At 36.7% G+C, this 16,515-nt stretch overlaps 2 protein-coding genes across 6 annotated transcripts in view; both read right to left on the bottom strand.

Annotated features, from left to right (window-relative positions):
- Positions 1-2,360: 2,360 nt before the first annotated feature.
- On the bottom strand, positions 2,361-7,452 carry faim2b (Fas apoptotic inhibitory molecule 2b; the record flags this gene model as incomplete). Its single annotated transcript, XM_083535775.1, has 12 exons — positions 2,361-2,814; positions 3,122-3,175; positions 3,479-3,574; positions 3,908-3,995; positions 4,070-4,107; positions 4,179-4,218; positions 5,322-5,372; positions 5,459-5,512; positions 5,656-5,720; positions 6,193-6,263; positions 6,483-6,528; positions 7,438-7,452. 12 exons carry the CDS (start codon positions 7,450-7,452, stop codon positions 2,668-2,670), a joined length of 765 nt encoding a protein of 254 aa, XP_083391901.1. The 3' UTR covers positions 2,361-2,667.
- A 634-nt stretch (positions 7,453-8,086) lies between these two features.
- The window catches only part of LOC310722800 (nuclear receptor subfamily 1 group D member 1-like), a 12,305-nt gene continuing 3,876 nt past the window's right edge, over positions 8,087-16,515 (bottom strand). The window contains exons 2-9 of one of the 5 annotated variants that reach the window (XR_014532495.1): positions 13,612-13,914; positions 13,202-13,290; positions 12,918-13,062; positions 11,388-11,812; positions 11,115-11,300; positions 10,674-10,884; positions 8,346-10,371; positions 8,087-8,309 (exon numbers count right to left, since the gene is read on the bottom strand). Coding sequence is in view for 1 of the 5 variants with exons in the window: in XM_083535541.1 (XP_083391667.1) it covers positions 10,175-10,371; positions 10,674-10,884; positions 11,115-11,300; positions 11,388-11,812; positions 12,918-13,062; positions 13,202-13,290; positions 13,612-13,914 (1,556 nt within the window). In the remaining 4 variants the exon portion in view is untranslated. Of the gene's footprint in view, positions 10,372-10,673; positions 10,885-11,114; positions 11,301-11,387; positions 11,813-12,917; positions 13,063-13,201; positions 13,291-13,611; positions 13,915-16,515 lie in introns of all 5 variants that reach the window. The other 4 variants (XR_014532496.1, XR_014532497.1, XR_014532498.1 and 1 more) reach the window with 4 other exon arrangements.

The raw sequence follows: 16,515 nt of genomic DNA, 5'->3' as shown, positions 1-16,515 counted from the left end.
TATGAGAGGGTTGTTCTTAATACATGTACCAGAATTAAGATATTGTAGGTTAATATAAACAATATCTTGATTTTTTTTAAATACATTTTAGTCTAATTATTTTAAATTAATGAACATACATATTTTACTTTTAAATTTATGCTTTATTTTTTTATTAACATAAAAGTCTTAATTTAAGCACTGTCTCACAGAATCACTCAAAGCATAAAGCAACAAAAAACAAAACCATAAAAGGCCACTTACTACAAATCTTTCCAAATTCAAAAATCAGTAAGTACTATATATACTATATTTATACACACACACACACACACACACACACACACACACACACACACACACACACACACACACACACACAATCTCACAAAAGTAAATACACCCCTCACATTTCAGCAACAATTTTAGTATCTCATATATACCTTTTTTAAGAAAAAAAAAGTCTTTTAGATTTTTATGTCTCAAAAGAAGTTGTGACGGGGCAACAAAAGTGAAAAAAGTAAATGTTATTAAAAAGAAGCAGTTGAAGAAATATTTAGTAAGTAATGAGGTTAATGGGCAGCAGGTCAGTAAGATGTGGATAAATAGTGTATATTAAAGAAGCAGAGTCTCTCAGCAGTAAAGAGGGGCGGAGCTTCACCAATCTATAAAAGACTGTCTACAAACTGTAGAACAATTTCAGAATACAAGTGTGAAAAAGGGGCCACTGCATTTAAAACAGTGATGACTCTTGATGAAAATCACTGCATGGCCTCAACACCTCCGCAAATCATTGTCTGTGAACACAGTTTGCATATTATACACAAATGCAATAATGGATGAACTGCTGCTCATCACACAAGCGGATTAAATAATGTAATGTCATGATTTTTATGGAAATGTGGCTCAACGACAACATTCCCAGCAGTGCCTCTGAGCTCGGGGTCGCAGTGTTTTCCTGGCGGACAGGACGGCAGTAGACGCTGGTAAGCGCAGGGGTGGACAACTGGCACAGGTTTTTACTGATATTTTCTACCTGTCACTGGCCCAAGCCATGATTCCGACATGCCTGAAGACTACAACCATCATACCAGTGCGTAAGCCGAATGCCTGAATGACTTTTGCCCAGTTGCACTCACCCCTATTGTTACAAACGTGGACAAAATTGTTGGTACCCTACGGTCATTGAAAGAAAAACTTACAATGGTCACAGAAAAAACGAAAGTTGTTTGAAGGGTGTCTTTTCCAGACGGCATGTTTTAGCTCCTTTCAAAGATGCTCAATAGGATTGAGATCAGGGCTCATAGAAGGCCACTTTAGAATAGACCAATGTTTTCCTCTTAGTCATTCTTGGGTGTTTTTAGCTGTGTGTTTTGGGTCATTGTCCTGTTGCAGAACCCATGACCTGCGACTGAGACCAAGCTTTCTGACACCGGCCAGCACATTTTTCTCTAGAATCCCTTGATAGTCTTCAGATTTCATTGTACCCTGCACAGATTTAAGACACCCTGTGCCAGATGCAGCAAAGCAGCCCCAGAACATAACAGAGCCTCCTCCATGTTTCACAGTAGGGACAGTGTTCTTTTCTTGATATGCTTCATTTTTCTGTCATAGAGCTGATGTGCCTCGGCAAAAGTTCCATTTTTGTCTCATCTGTCCATAGGACATTCTCCCAGAAGCTTTGGCATTTTCCAGTCTAGCCTTTTTATGATGTTTTTAACAATGGTGTCCTCCTTGGTCGTCTCACTTTGGCTCAAACAACGACGGATGGTGCAATCTGACATTGATGTTCCTTGAGCATTAACTTCACCTTGGATCTCTTTAGAAGTCTTTCTGGGCTCTTTTGTTACCATTCGGATTATCCGTCTCTTTGATTTGTCATCAATTTTCCTCCTGCGGCCACGTCCAGGGAGGTTGGCTACAGTCCCATGGATCTTAAATTTCTAAATAATATGTGCAACTGTAGTCACAGGAACATCTAGCTGCTTGGAGATGGTCTTATAGCCTTTACCTTTATCATGCTTGTCTATAATTTTCTTTCTGATCTCCTGAGACAACTCTTTCCTTCGCTTCTGGTCCATGTTGAGTGTGGTACACACCATGTCACCAGACAACACACTGACTACCTGGAGCCCTTTATATAAGCCCACTGACTGATTACAAGACTGTAGACACCTGTGATGCTAATTAGTGGACACACCTTAAACGTCCCTTTGGTCACATTATTTTCAGTCTTTTCTAGGGGTACCATCATTTTTGTCCAGGCCTGTTCCACGAGTTAATTGTTTTAAATAATTCAGTTGAACCATTGTTGAAAAGCAATGTCTGACTTTCACCGGTTAACATTCATATAATTTTGATTTATTATTACTTTTGTCAGATTAATGTTTTTTCTGTGACCATTGTGAGTTTTTCTTTCATTGACCGAAGGGTACCAACAATTTTGTCCACGTGTATATATATATTTAATGTACTTGTTTGTTCAGCACATGGGACAACATTCCTCTCCTAAAACTTCAGCAACTGCTCTCCTCAGTTCCAGATGGATATGTGTATATTGTTGGTAAAAGATGAAGGGATGCTACATAATGGGAGAAATGGCCCTGTCCCAACCTTTTTGAGACCATGATTTAGTCCTTAATCTTTTTTTTGTTTCTTTTATTAGATTTTATTTATTTTTAATCTGATTTATTCATTGTTTCCAAACAGCTGTAAAATATGACTGAAAATATAAACGATGTCGAGGTAAAGCGTGAGAGCGGCGAAGACGTGTTCCTCAGGACTCAGAGCGTACTGTCTGTTCCCCATCAACAACTGAGTGTCAAACGCCAGAAACTGCACACACACACACACACACACACACACACACACACACACACACACACACACACACACATTAAACAAATGTGCAAACCTCTATATCCACAGATAGACAGATCACCAGACAGATGTATAGAGTAAGACATGTTCAGAAAGACAGACACATATACACAAAAATACACAGATTAAGGATAGTACGATATCACACCTTAATGCCATAGATTTAACACACACACACACACACACACACACATACACACACACACACACACACACACAAAACACTGATAATTGAGCTTTTAGAATGTTCGTTATTTCTCACCATTGTGAAAGTAAAGGCGCCCAAACTCCCGTAAAGTGTGTGTAACCACGGAACCTGTGGCAAGACAAACACACACCTGTCTATCCGTACCTGTCTCACTCACACACACTTCTAAACCATAGTACAAATATATATATATACACACACCACACACCTGTCTCACTCACACTCACTATCCTTCCTTCAGTCCTCTTAATGTTACTGTATGTGTTAATCATGTTGTAAATGTGTGTGTGTGTGTGTGTGTGTGTGTGTGTGTGTGTGTGTGTGTGTGTGTGTGTGTTTGTGTGTGTGTGTGTGTGCATGCTCTCGATGGGATTTAGGTGTTGTAGCCTAGTTTTAATTTTAGACACTCACAAATCCAAATAGAACGACGACTCCCATGAGGAGAGAGGAGACGAGAAGAACCAGGCAGAGGTTCAGCAGAAGGCCCTGGAACGTTGTGATGTCGAGCTGATGAGTGAGATCAGAATTCAGAGTAAAAAATCTAACATCAGCTGTTTGTCTAAACATTGTGTCACATTGCAAATCTGCAACATTTCTCCTGAAAGTGTTTAAAATCAAAACTAGGTTTAGGATACAGGGTTGGGTTGTGGGTGGAGGTGGAGCTAGGGGTGGGTTCAGGTCCAGGGTTATGAGAGGAATAAAAAAAAAACAGTGTTATAGGTGAAGAAATGGGGTGGGGTTGTGTGTAGTGTGTGTGTGTGTGTGTGTGTGTGTGTGTGTGTGTGTGTGTGTTATGGACGATGGAGTGGATTAGAGGTGAAATTACGGGTACTGACTCACCCTGGTCTGAAAGCTGAAGATGGTGACACACACACACACCACAGTCGTGATGCAGAGACACACAACCACAGACCTTGTGTCATAGTAACTGTAACGATGGACAGAAAGTTTCAAACTAAATCTTTTATTATTTTAGTACTGATCTAAATAACACAAATTTACCTGGAAATAAAACCCAGCATGATCGCCATGCACACAGTCTGAGGAGGGAAAGAAAAAGTGAAGGAGAACAATATATTTATATTTATATTTATATTTTAAAGATACTTACAAAGACACAGAGGAGAACCAGGTTCCAAGGAAATTCCCTCCTGAAACACAGCATATAATAATAATAATAATAATAATAATAATAATAATAATAATAATCGTATATATTAAAAAATATATTTAATATATTTAAAATTTTCAAAATAAATGTTAATAATTTCATTCATTTGTATTTGTATTTTCATAAACATTTACATTGGATAACAGATTAAGGAGTTAAATTGTATATACTGCATCTAACCAACTTTATGCAGAAATAGAAACAAGTCATGGTGGAAAACTCAATATTTATGGTTCTGATGAGAGATCTTCAGTTTCTTCTCTTCATCTTGTAGTGTTTCTCTCCGCTGCATTGCTTCAGTACGTGGATGTGGAAGTTAGATTTTTTTTGTCCAATCAGATTTCAGCCTCTATGTGCTGCCATGTGAATCTAATCTCCCCAGAGCTAAATCTAAATTGCCCAATGGCAACGCTCAGTGCGCTGCTGATGGCGCCGTCTGGTGGACAGGTGCAAAATCACATGCTGCTAAAACTAATTTTTATATAAACTTTAAATTATATATTTAATTATTTATATATTTATTTAATTATTTATAATTTGAATTAACATTTATGTATCAACGAATTAACTAATTAAATGTTAAATCTTTTTATATCATAAAACATTTTTTAAAAGTTTTCTCCTCCTCATTTTTTCCTTTGTCCTGAACAAACTTATTATACGCATTGTACTTATTGTATGCGTACAGCGTTGTAGAGTTGTAATGTGTTTGTAAAAAAAAAAAAAATTTTATTTATTAAAACATGCAAATCAGGCAGCAGGTAATGATATACCTCCTCTTTTATACATCAGCACAGAATTGCTTAATATTTTAGAATTTTAGTTTGGGTTTGTTTCAGAATGCACCAAATCTCACTGATTAAATATATTCATTACAATAAATAAAATAACTTAATCTAAACTTTAATTGATTTTTTCTCATTATTTATTTATATTATTGTATTTATTTATAAAATTTGATATTATAAAATTTTGTACATTCTCATTTATTGTATATTGAAATTCGGTGCCCTGTAAAAGCATTTTTATTAATATTGTTTTTGTTGTTGTTGTTGTTGTTGTTGTTGTTGTTGTTGTTGTTACCTTAAATCTCCACAGCACACCAACATCAAATAAGTGACAAGAAACAGGAGGCTGCAAGACGAAATCTGATAAATATATAAATATGTAGAAAAGTTGATGTAAAATATTATGATGATGTAATTTAAGTTGTTTATTACCTGGATGTGGAGTAAAGTGCCGGATGAGTCTGAATATAAAACCTCACTGGGTCACTAAAACACACAACACACACACAACTTTACTTCAATATAACACAATGACAAATTGACAGATGATGTCACACAGCAGCAGAGGATCAAAGACAAAAATACAATTTAATAATAGAAAGTATGAAAAAGAGAAAAGTTTTACTCACTAAAACGTGAAAAGAGACACAACAATCAGGGTAAGAAACAGCTGCATCATCAAAATCATATAAACCTGAACAAGGGGGAAACACAAACATGACTAATGATACATAAAGATTTATTTCAATACATACATTTATTTCAATTATTTTTTATTAGGTCTCTTATTAAATATGAAAGTTTTTCACACAGCTGAAATCAATCGATCAACCAATAAATCAATCATTATCTTCAGAAGCAAACCCCAAAGAAACCCTTGAGTAAATGTTTACTTTCATATATATTATTCAACATGTATTTAAAAATGTGATTTTTATAAAAAATAAAAAAAACAATAAATCAATAAAATTAAGCTAATTTATTTAACATTTTAATTAATTGTAAATATTGAGGAACATATAAAGATGGTTATTTTCAATTGATTTATTTGTTATCAAATATTCATAAATAAACAATAAAAAATATTTTTTTGCAAATATTTTGCAAATATTTTATTATGATTATCAATATTGTTCCAGTCTAAATATATAAAGAATGCTCTGTACCTTTCGGATAAAAACACGTCTGATGTTTATATCGTCCCATAAAAACGCCCCATCGCTGTAACCCGGACATCCTGAAGAAAAAAACACTTTGTACATTTATATTTTGTTTTTATTTTACAAAAAAAAACAAAAGATTTTTCTTTATAAGGAAAATTAAATAAGGCAATTAAAAAATATTAGTAGAGCAAATAGAAAATGAATGAGAGTTTATATGATGATTTTGATCTCACACACAGACTTTTTTACTTTTTTAGTAATTACTAATCAAAAGTACTTTTTAGGTTTGTTACCTGCATTGGCCTCTTCGTAGCTTGGAGGCAAATTTTCAGGTGACACCTATAAAAACATACAAATAAATAAATTATAGGTTCTAATCTCCCTTATTTCATACTAAAGTTATTTATGAGATGTAAAGTTCTAAAACTGTGTAAGTTTAAAATTCTAATAACTTATTATATTTGGATTAAATGTAAAAATAAAATGTTATAAATAAAAGGTTTAGCCATTTATTACATGCAAACTAAGTATAAATTTCCAAGATTAAGACTGTATAGCTGTAAAGTTTTATCAATATAAGTTTGAACATTTACACTGTTAAGGTACAACATGTAAGGTAACAACATGTAAAGGTTCTAGTAAAGTGTAAGTGTAAAGTTCTAACATTAATAATAATTTAAGTGGATTTTTTAACTTTGTGCTATAAAGTTTTACCAAGGTATAATTATACATTTTTAACATTTGTTAAGTTGAATATTTCTTGTGATTAAATCAATTACAGAAAAACACTTCCAATTTTATTAATTTCACTGACATTTGGTTCCACTTAAAAATATTTCCTTTTACTATAAGAATATTTCAGCTCCTAGACTTTTTTTAACCTGGTTTTTGTTTCTGTTCACACATCAAATCATTACAATTTCAGATCTTATTTTAAGTATTTTGATTTACTCGCATATTAATAAAATATATTCATAACAAAACAAGATTGTTTCCATAAAGCAAACCAGAAAATAAACCGACATTTGATTGTTTTTCTCAACATCAGCTTGTTCTGAATGTTACACCTGCTTGTAGTTCTGTTAACAATAAAATCAACATTTTTTTAAACCATCAGTTACAATTTGTTCTTTTTAATCCTTTACAATTTACTATTGTTGCAAATCATCATAAAATGTTTGATATTGTAATAAATTTTTATTAAATAAATATGTTTTAAATGATTTACATAAGCAAAATTATCCTGACCTTCTTCTGTGTCATGTTTCCTTTTCCTTGTGATATTTCTTCGTTTTCTTAAAAAACAATTACATTTATTCCAGGTTTTATTTATCCATGATCCAGCATGTGTCCCTTCGCTCTGTACTGCCAGATTAACTCAGATTTTCATACAATCCTACTACAATAATCCCTGGAGAACATCTCACCCTATTCCCAGCAGTAGTGGTATATTCCACCTGCATCAACAACTGACAAGCATGTACCACCTTAGACAAAAAAGGGGGAGGTTTATATTAATCATCTGACTTTATTCCTTAAGAACTATTGAAGTACATGGGGAGGATCAGATAAGCACAGCCGAGAGGAGAGAATGAGTTCATCTAAAGAAAAATCCAGAAGAGTGCTTGTTTCTTGTTCATGAAGAAATAAACACATCGCACAAAGAGTGTGTCAAATACAAAAACAGCTAAAGTTCAATTTCTAGGGTTAGCAGTTCATACATACAATCTTCAGAAGGTTCTACAAGGGTTCTTTGCATAATTGCAAGATTTATTACAATATTCTAATTAAGAATTATTTATTTTAAATCATTTTTTTTCTTCTATTTTTCCCTCATTGATTTTGAAGATTGCGGCTTCAGAAAGAAGAAACTGTGAGAGAAGGAAGAGAAAACTGCTCAGGCATTTCTTATTCCTTATTTATTTATAACTCTGTGGAAGATTATAGCCGGAAAACAAAATATTTTACAAAATATTCAGGCAGTTTGAGTAACATGAGAATTAAAATAATAAAACAGACTTCCTACGAGAACCACAGGAGAATAGATTTCATCTGCTGAAGACACTTTTCCCTTTTATAGATTTAAGATCAATGTAAATATCGCATAGCAAAGTCGTCTACTTCCAACACACACACACACACACACACACACACACACACACACACACACACACACACACACACACACACACACACACACACACACACACACACCTCAATACACACCTCAATACACAGTTCCTGACAAAATACACTTTGAGGTCATACAGTCGTAATTCAGTGATAAGTTTAAAGCAAAACACTTCCAGAAACGCAGTTATTCAGAAAACAGTGATGTGATCTTTTGAGATCTGTAGTGATAAATATACATTTATATTTTTTATTGAAGTCATAACAATATATGAACAGACTCAGTAAAAAATAATATGAATTTCACTATTAAGTACATCTTGTTTTTGTATAACTTATGCTAGCGAACGGCTAGTTTCTATAATATTTCAGCACAATTTGGGTCCTAAAGCACACCATCGTGTTAAAGATCTGTGTACACTTTGAGGCAGGTACATGTGTGAAGGCTACATCGAGGCCAAGCAGCATCAAAAGAAAACTAGCTTAAATGTGTACACTTTTAAAGTTTAGGGAAAACTGTTGAGAAGATCTGCATATGTTTGCTGATCGAAAAAGGTTTTAACAACAAACATTTTTTCAGTTTAAGTTGTTTACGTTAGATAAATATTTTCTGCCACTTTTTCAGACGTCGATCCACAAATAACATTTTAAACAGATTTGGACAAATATGTGAGTTCCCTGATAAAAACAATGTACATAATTGAATTCTAGTGACTATTTAAACTAATTCTTTTCATTACAATTCACTGAAATGAATACTGATGAGCCACAGTGCTCCTGGGAGAATGTCCTTCAGACAGATGAGTTGATGTTCACAGACGTACAAATACAGATACTGTGAAACACAGAGGAGAATTAAATCTGACAACAAAACCTCAAGGCTAGCAAACCACTTTGGAGTGAAACGTACTGTCCAGCCTCAGTCTCAATCCCAGCTCAGGGCTCCAACTGGATACTGACCCACAGCATAAAGCTAAAATACAGCACCAAGAAGGACAACAAAGCAACAAGTGGACTTTAATGAGCCCTGATCTGAATCCTATCCAACATCTATGGAACGAGAAGGAACTTGACGTCTGGAGAAGACACCCTTCAAACCTCAGCTAGATGGACCAATGTGCTGAAGAGTGATCCAGACTACCGGGTGCAGGAGTCTCTCCTGTCTGATTTGTTTAAAATATGGAATAATTATAGGGCGATTACTTTTTTAACCGTTTTGAGTTACTTCAGAAAAAATTGTGAGTCCAGATGGGCACCAACACATCTGTCCACATCTGAAACAATACAGAAAAATATTACAGAACATTTCCAAAAGGATTTTCATTTGCTGCCCGTTTTAGAGCAAACGTTTTGTTTGTTTATCAATTTCCTAGAAATGGCTATGGACATGCTAGCTAGCATAATGTAACCTAGCAGCTCAGCTTACGGTTTAACATTAGCAGAATGTTCGTCTACATTAAACATTGTGTAGCATAAACGTTTGTGAAGCACGGCAAAAAATGCAACACAGAACTGTTTCAGAGAAAATATTGTAATGCTTATGTTAACCTTGTTCTAGTCACATCTTAGGTTAGCGTGTAGCTTGAAGACATTAGCTTGTGATTTTATGTAAACAAATGAGACCTTGACATTTTTTTTGCAAATTTGGAAGCACGACACTGCTGAGGTTCTTTTACGTTACGGTTCTGATTAAGAAGAAGAGCAGGCAGTTGGGTTTATAAAACATGCATGTAATAATATTCAAGCGATTCGAACTATGCACACATTTTAATACATTCTTTCCCTTTTCAAGGCAACAGTGTCATTTAGCACTTTAAAAAAAATTGTAAAAGTAAAATCCCTTCTTTCTTTTTATTTAGGAGTCGATGCGAAAGGCGGAAAGTTTCTGGGAGTGCAAACAGTTTAATGTTCGGAGATCTGGAAGACGTAAGAGCAATTTTGGGAAAATCTCTGTGTTGTTCCGTCGCTTTTGCACGAAGAGAGAACGCAGCGAGTTGATTAAATCGTCCTGTAACTTCTCCACAGCGGCCATGTTGGAAATCCCAGAGTGATCTGCAAAAAAAAAACTATTTAAATATTATGATTGTTTGGAAAAGTAAAAAAAAAACACCATGATACCTGTAACAGTTCATAACTACGACAGTGTCGCTTTAAGCTAGCTTTAGAAATATAAATGTATGACTAGCAATGCTGGCGATTAGCATATAAAATGAAGTAATTATAATTTTTTATAATCAGGTAATTATAATTGTAAAATATTTGTATATTTAGTTAATTTTTTTTTCTATTAGCTGTATATGTTCCCTAAGACAAGCAAGTTAAATATATAGCAAACTGATATAAACACAAAGCACCTGCAGAGACCAGCACTACAGCCATGAAGAGGGACATCTCATCTGACTCCAATCCCAGGATGCTCAGCTTCTCACTGAAATCGAACATGGCGTCCAGCAGCGTGCCCATACCCAGTGCCCTGAGAGACGCCATAGGATACGTCTGTCCGTTTAAAAACCTCACCGTTCGCTGTTTGACATTGAAGAGGGACGAAAATCTCACCATCAGAACCTGCGTGATGAACAGATTAGCACAGAATATTAGCTGAGCATGAACAATGTTGTGTGGTTGTTTGTGTATAGTGTTGTTTCAGAGTCATGAGGTTTGTTCGGGAGTTATTTGGACGTGATGAGGTTGTTTGGATGATGTTATGACGTTATGAGGTGTTTATCAGGTTGAGGTTGTTGTGTAATGTTATGAGGTTGTTTTGAAGTGGTTATGGAGCTGTGAAGTTGTTTGACCTGGAAGGTTCCTGATTTAAGCAATCGGATCTGATCGTCTTGGTTAAGCGTGTCGAATCCCGGGATGCTGCGAGAGAATTCCACCACGTCTTTAATTGCAGGACTGAAACAGTGAGAGAAATCATCCCAGACCTGCTGAGTAGAGCGACCAGACGTGGAGACAGGACAGGAATTTAAAGGACACGCCTAGAGAGAGAGAGAGAGAGAGAAAGAGAGAGAGCATAAATATACAAGATATAAGATAATTTGATGTACCTGAAGAAGTTCACACACCAGAACTTTAGCTCCAGCACTCAGACTCCAGGAACAGGGTGCCTTTGTCTTGATGTCACTTCCTGTGAGCTTTGGTGTGTGGTCGGTGTGTGTGGGCATGAAGGTGCCCTGAGTGGGGCAGGATGATGGAGTCGATCTGCTGTGAGGAGGAACGGAGCAAAACGGAGACCCATGATTTAGTGAGGAACTGATGTTCTCATCGAGCATCTCCTCCTTCTTCACTACCACAGATGAGTGAGACGAGGCACTGACGACCTCCTCTGACACTGACAGAAGGCACAGAGGACTGGCTGTGGTTTTCATGGACAGGTCTTCTGAGGGTGTTCCTGAGTCAACATCCATGGTAGTGTTGGTGTTCATGTAGCTCTGCATTTCATCTAGGAGTCGCTGCTTCTCACGTTTTGGGATGCGACCAAAACGCACACCTGAAAAAGCAGAGGAATTGAAATATAGTTTTTAGGGTATTTTTTAGAAGAAAAAATTATGAATCATTGTATTGATTATTTACTGATTGTTTTGCTAATGAATTGATGTATCGTATTTTGTGCACATTTGTATACAGGTATAAACCAAAAAAAAACACTAGAAGTGTGTGTGTGTGTGTGTGTGTGTGTGTGTGTGTGTGTGTGTGTGTGTGTGTGTGTGTGTGTGTGTGTGTGTGTGTTTTAAAGATAAACAAATGATACAGAACTTTCATGCACCTTCGCTGCTTAATCATTTGGAAACAGCGTAAATCACACCTGGTGTTCCTGCCCTGTATCTTCTGTAGGTCAGAAGGTCAAACTTAAGGAGTAATGATGTCATCGAAAAAAACTGAGTATCAAGAGTCTCGTGTGAGGAAGCTGTTCTGGGGGTTTTGATAAACTGATAAAAAATGCTGTGGTAGAACATTCTGACTCGAACTGGCAAAAGGTTTTAGGAAACCTGATGTTTTATAATCTGTATGTGGCTCTTCCACAAACTCTTAGCACAAAGTTGGAGTCTACACAGCTGTATAGGACATCTTTAGATGCTTAAACTAGGAGATCCAAACTTGTTCCACCATGACAATGACCTATTGAACACCTTTGGGATGAAAGTGCACTGCACTGACTGCACCTCTGAGCTCATCTCCTCACTTCCTCACCTCCTCACCCCCTCATCTCCTCACCTCCTCACCCCTTCACTTCCTCACCTCCTCACCCCCTCAGAGGTGCAGTCAGTGCACTGCACTGACTGCACCTCTGAGCTCATCTCCTCACTTCCTCACCTCCTCACCCCCTCATCTCCTCACCTCCTCACCCCTTCACTTCCTCACCTCCTCACCCCCTCACCTCCCCACCCCTTCACTTCCTCACCTCCTCACCCCCTCACCTCCCCACCCCTTCACTTCCTCACCTCCTCACCCCCTCACCCCACCTACATCAGCACCTGACTTTACTAACACTATTGTAGCTGAATGAGCATAGAATGAGCACATCTTTAGCATCTGTTAAATGTTCTTCACACTGAGCTTCCTAATGCACTTTGGTTTAATATAAAGGTTCTGACCGTCTCTGGACATGCCGACTGAGAGACACTTCTTGAAGCGACAGTGCTGGCAGCGGTTACGGTTCATTCTGATGATCAGACACTTTTCCTTCTTCACGCACATCTTGTAGCTGATGTTCTGCTGGATGCTGCGTCTGAAGAAACCCTGACGAGAGACAAAAAACTCATGAGCACATTATACACATACTCAAACACACATCAGCGTCATCACAGTTGGAGAGGGGCTATGTGTGTGTGTGTGTGTGTGTGTGTGTGTGTGTGTGTGTGTGTGTGTGTGTGTGTACCTTGCATCCCTCACATGCGTGAACTCCGTAGTGAAACCCCGAGGCGACGTCTCCACACACTTTACACAGCAACACCATCCCACCCGCCTCTGCTCCAGAAACAAAATCAAATCAGTCCCAATCAATTACACTTAAAAAAAAAACGTGTATTTTAAATTTCTCTTTATTATTAATTAATTCATAATTATTTTACACACTTGGCACATTTATTAGTATTTAAAAAAACAATGCAAAAAGTTTACTTAATTCTTTAAATCTTAACTAATTTTATTTAGAATTTATTTTATCTTATTTACATTCAATTATATTAAAAAAATCTTGATTTTCTTCACATTATTTATTTATCCAAAGCGTCTCAATCTGGTTGAGTTTTTCAGTGTGAAAAGAAGCGTCTCGAGGATTTGACTCACTGGTAAAAGCAGTGCATGACCTCGTTCCTGTGAGCAGTTTGGTTCTCTGGCCTGATGATGTAATGTTTGTGCTGCTCAGTTCGGGGAACTGGAAGATGGGTTTAGATGAAGAGGAAGTGCCTGTGCTGAGTTTTGGGTCACCAAAACTTGACTTTGTTTCTGCTGCGTTTCTGTGTTGAAGGTCGCAAGAGCTTTCCTCTGGAGAAGAAGGCTGGGACTGAGAGGAAGGGGAGAGAGTCTGATATCCGCTAGACGGACTGTCAGGACTCGAGCTGGAAGAGGCGTACAAGATTACTCCTGCTCCTAACACACACACACACACACACACACACACACACACACACACACACACACACACACACACACACACACACAATAAAAAAACTAAACACCAATATCCCGTGTTTTCTAAAGTATTTTCAATGTTCTTGGTTTTAATGATGTCACATGGTTTAAGTTTAATGCTGATATAGCAGTTTCACATCCCTCAGACTTCCTGTGGTGTGGTTTCTGACTCTGTATCACACACTGCTATCTACAAACATGGACAATACATCAGTCAGCCTTACAGGAGGTGTGGCCTAAAGTCTGGAGGCGGGGCTTACAGGTTAGTCTAAGTGAAGGGGGCAGGTATATAAATGATAATATAACTGCTACATCCAAAATAGTAAATATTTAACTAAGTGTTGATACTCACACTACACTAGTAACAAATACACTGAGCTGTCTGGAAAGAAAGAAAGAAAGAAAGAAAGAAAGAAAGAAAGAAAGAAAGAAAGAAAGAAAGAAAGAAAGAAAGAAAGAAAGAAAGAAAGAAAGAAAGAAAGAAAGAAAATAAGGTCAAAAAATAAATAAAAAATAGAAATTGCCAGAAAGAGGGAAAAACAATGAAAGTGTAGGTGTTATCATTTTCATAATAATTATTTTCTTCTTCTTCTTCTTCTTCTTCTTCCGGCTTCTCCTATTAGGGGTCTCCACAGCGGATCTCCGTCTCCACACCCCCCTGTCCTCTACATCTGCCTCTTTCACACCAACTACCTGCATGTCTTCCCTCACCACATCCATAAACCTCCTCCTTGTTCTTCCTCTTTTCCTCCTTCCTGGTGTCTCCATCCTCAGCATTCTCCTACTGATATACCCCATGTCCCTCCTCTGCACATGTCCAAACCATCTCAATCTCACCTCCCTCACCTTGTCTCCAAAACGTCCTACATGTGCTGTCCCTCTAATAAACTCGTTTCTAATCCTGTCCATCCTCATCACTCCCAACGAACATCTCAACATCTTCAGCTCTGCTCCCTCCAGCTCCACCTCCTGTCTTTTACATCATAATTATTATCATATCATAATAAAAAAAATTATTGCCCTAATTTGATAGAAATATGTGAAAATAAATAAAAGAGTGGAAAATAAAAAAGAAATACAAATAGAACACAAAATAAGTTGAAAAACAGAAAAAATATACAAAATAAACTAAAATAAAAAATAAAAATAAATAACTACACAGTGACGTAATAGATACAGAAAAATACATGTATATAGATTATCGTACATAAGATATAAATATATCATTATTTTTATTTATATATCATTATTATTATTTTGTAAAAAAAAAAAAAAGAAAAAAAAGAGTTTTCTCTAAATTTTATGAGATTTGTTCAATTCATTCTTGCAACAAAAATTGTGTGTGTGTGTGTGTGTGTGTGTGTGTTATTGTTCATGGCTCCAGAGGAATGTTCCCGTATTCCTAGAAAGCGCGGTGGGCGTGGCCTGCACGGAAAACACGGCGTTGTAGATTCGCTTTACTCCTGGCTCACGTGTCTAAGCCCCGCCCCCATGTCCGGCTACTCCCGCTATCCCCCCACGAGTCACGTGTACACGTCTCTCTCCGCCTGAAATCTGATCCCCTAGTCACGTGTCCGAGCACTGAATACATTGCGGCTGGCCCCCCTCGCGTGATGTCACGTTTGGACATAGGGGGAGTGCAGCCAATGGGATCCGACCACGTCACAACATGACGCGTCCAGGGGAAGGACTGATTTTTTAAATATTTTTTTTTAAAAACCCACAGAGATAAAAGTGTGGGAATATTTCATGCAAGAACTTCTATACCATACATACTGATACATATATGTTAAAGTCAAAAGTAAGTGCACCCCTGACCATCACACCTTGGGTTAGATGGTCAGATGTTGAGCGTCTCATTCCAGATTTATTCTCCTTTGAACAGTTATAATAATCTACACCACTTTTCTGGGGAATCATTCGGTTAGATTTTGGGACATGGCTGTGGGGATTAGTGATTAATCATCTACAAGAGCATTCACAAGATCAGACATTGATGTTGGATGTTCACAGACAGACACACACACACACACACACACACACACACACACACACACACACACACACACACACACACACACACACCTGCTGAAACATGTCCTAAACATTTCTTACACCAGAGTATAATAATAATAATAATAATAATTATAATTATAATGATAATAATAATAATAATTATGATAATAATAATGGAGAATGAGTATGTCTCCACCCTGTGCCTGTTACAATAAAGGAAGAAATAAAGTGGTGAAAATAAAGAAAGAAAGAATTGAAAAGAAAGAAAGAAAAGAAAAGAAAGAATAAAGAAGTGAGCTGAAATAACTTCGGGTTTAATTTTTAACTCAATTCCTTGAATTTGGATTAGAAGTAAAGTCATGTAGATTTCTGTAAATGATTGAATGTCTGGTTGAAGGTCGTGTGTATGTACAGTAGGTGTGTGTGTATAACGCACAGGAACAGTAAAGTCTTCAGTGTACAAGAATCTGATCTTCACCAGCTACAAATTTACTCTATATATTTAATGTGCAGAAGGTTGGAAGATAAACGAGACCATGTGAG

The sequence above is a fragment of the Silurus aristotelis genome (assembly GCF_946808225.1).
Source record: "Silurus aristotelis genome assembly, chromosome: 29".
In the NCBI taxonomy this organism is placed as follows: Eukaryota; Metazoa; Chordata; class Actinopteri; order Siluriformes; family Siluridae; genus Silurus; species Silurus aristotelis.
The sequence above is the reverse complement of the archived record's forward strand: the minus strand, read 5'-3'. Positions and strand labels throughout refer to the sequence as shown.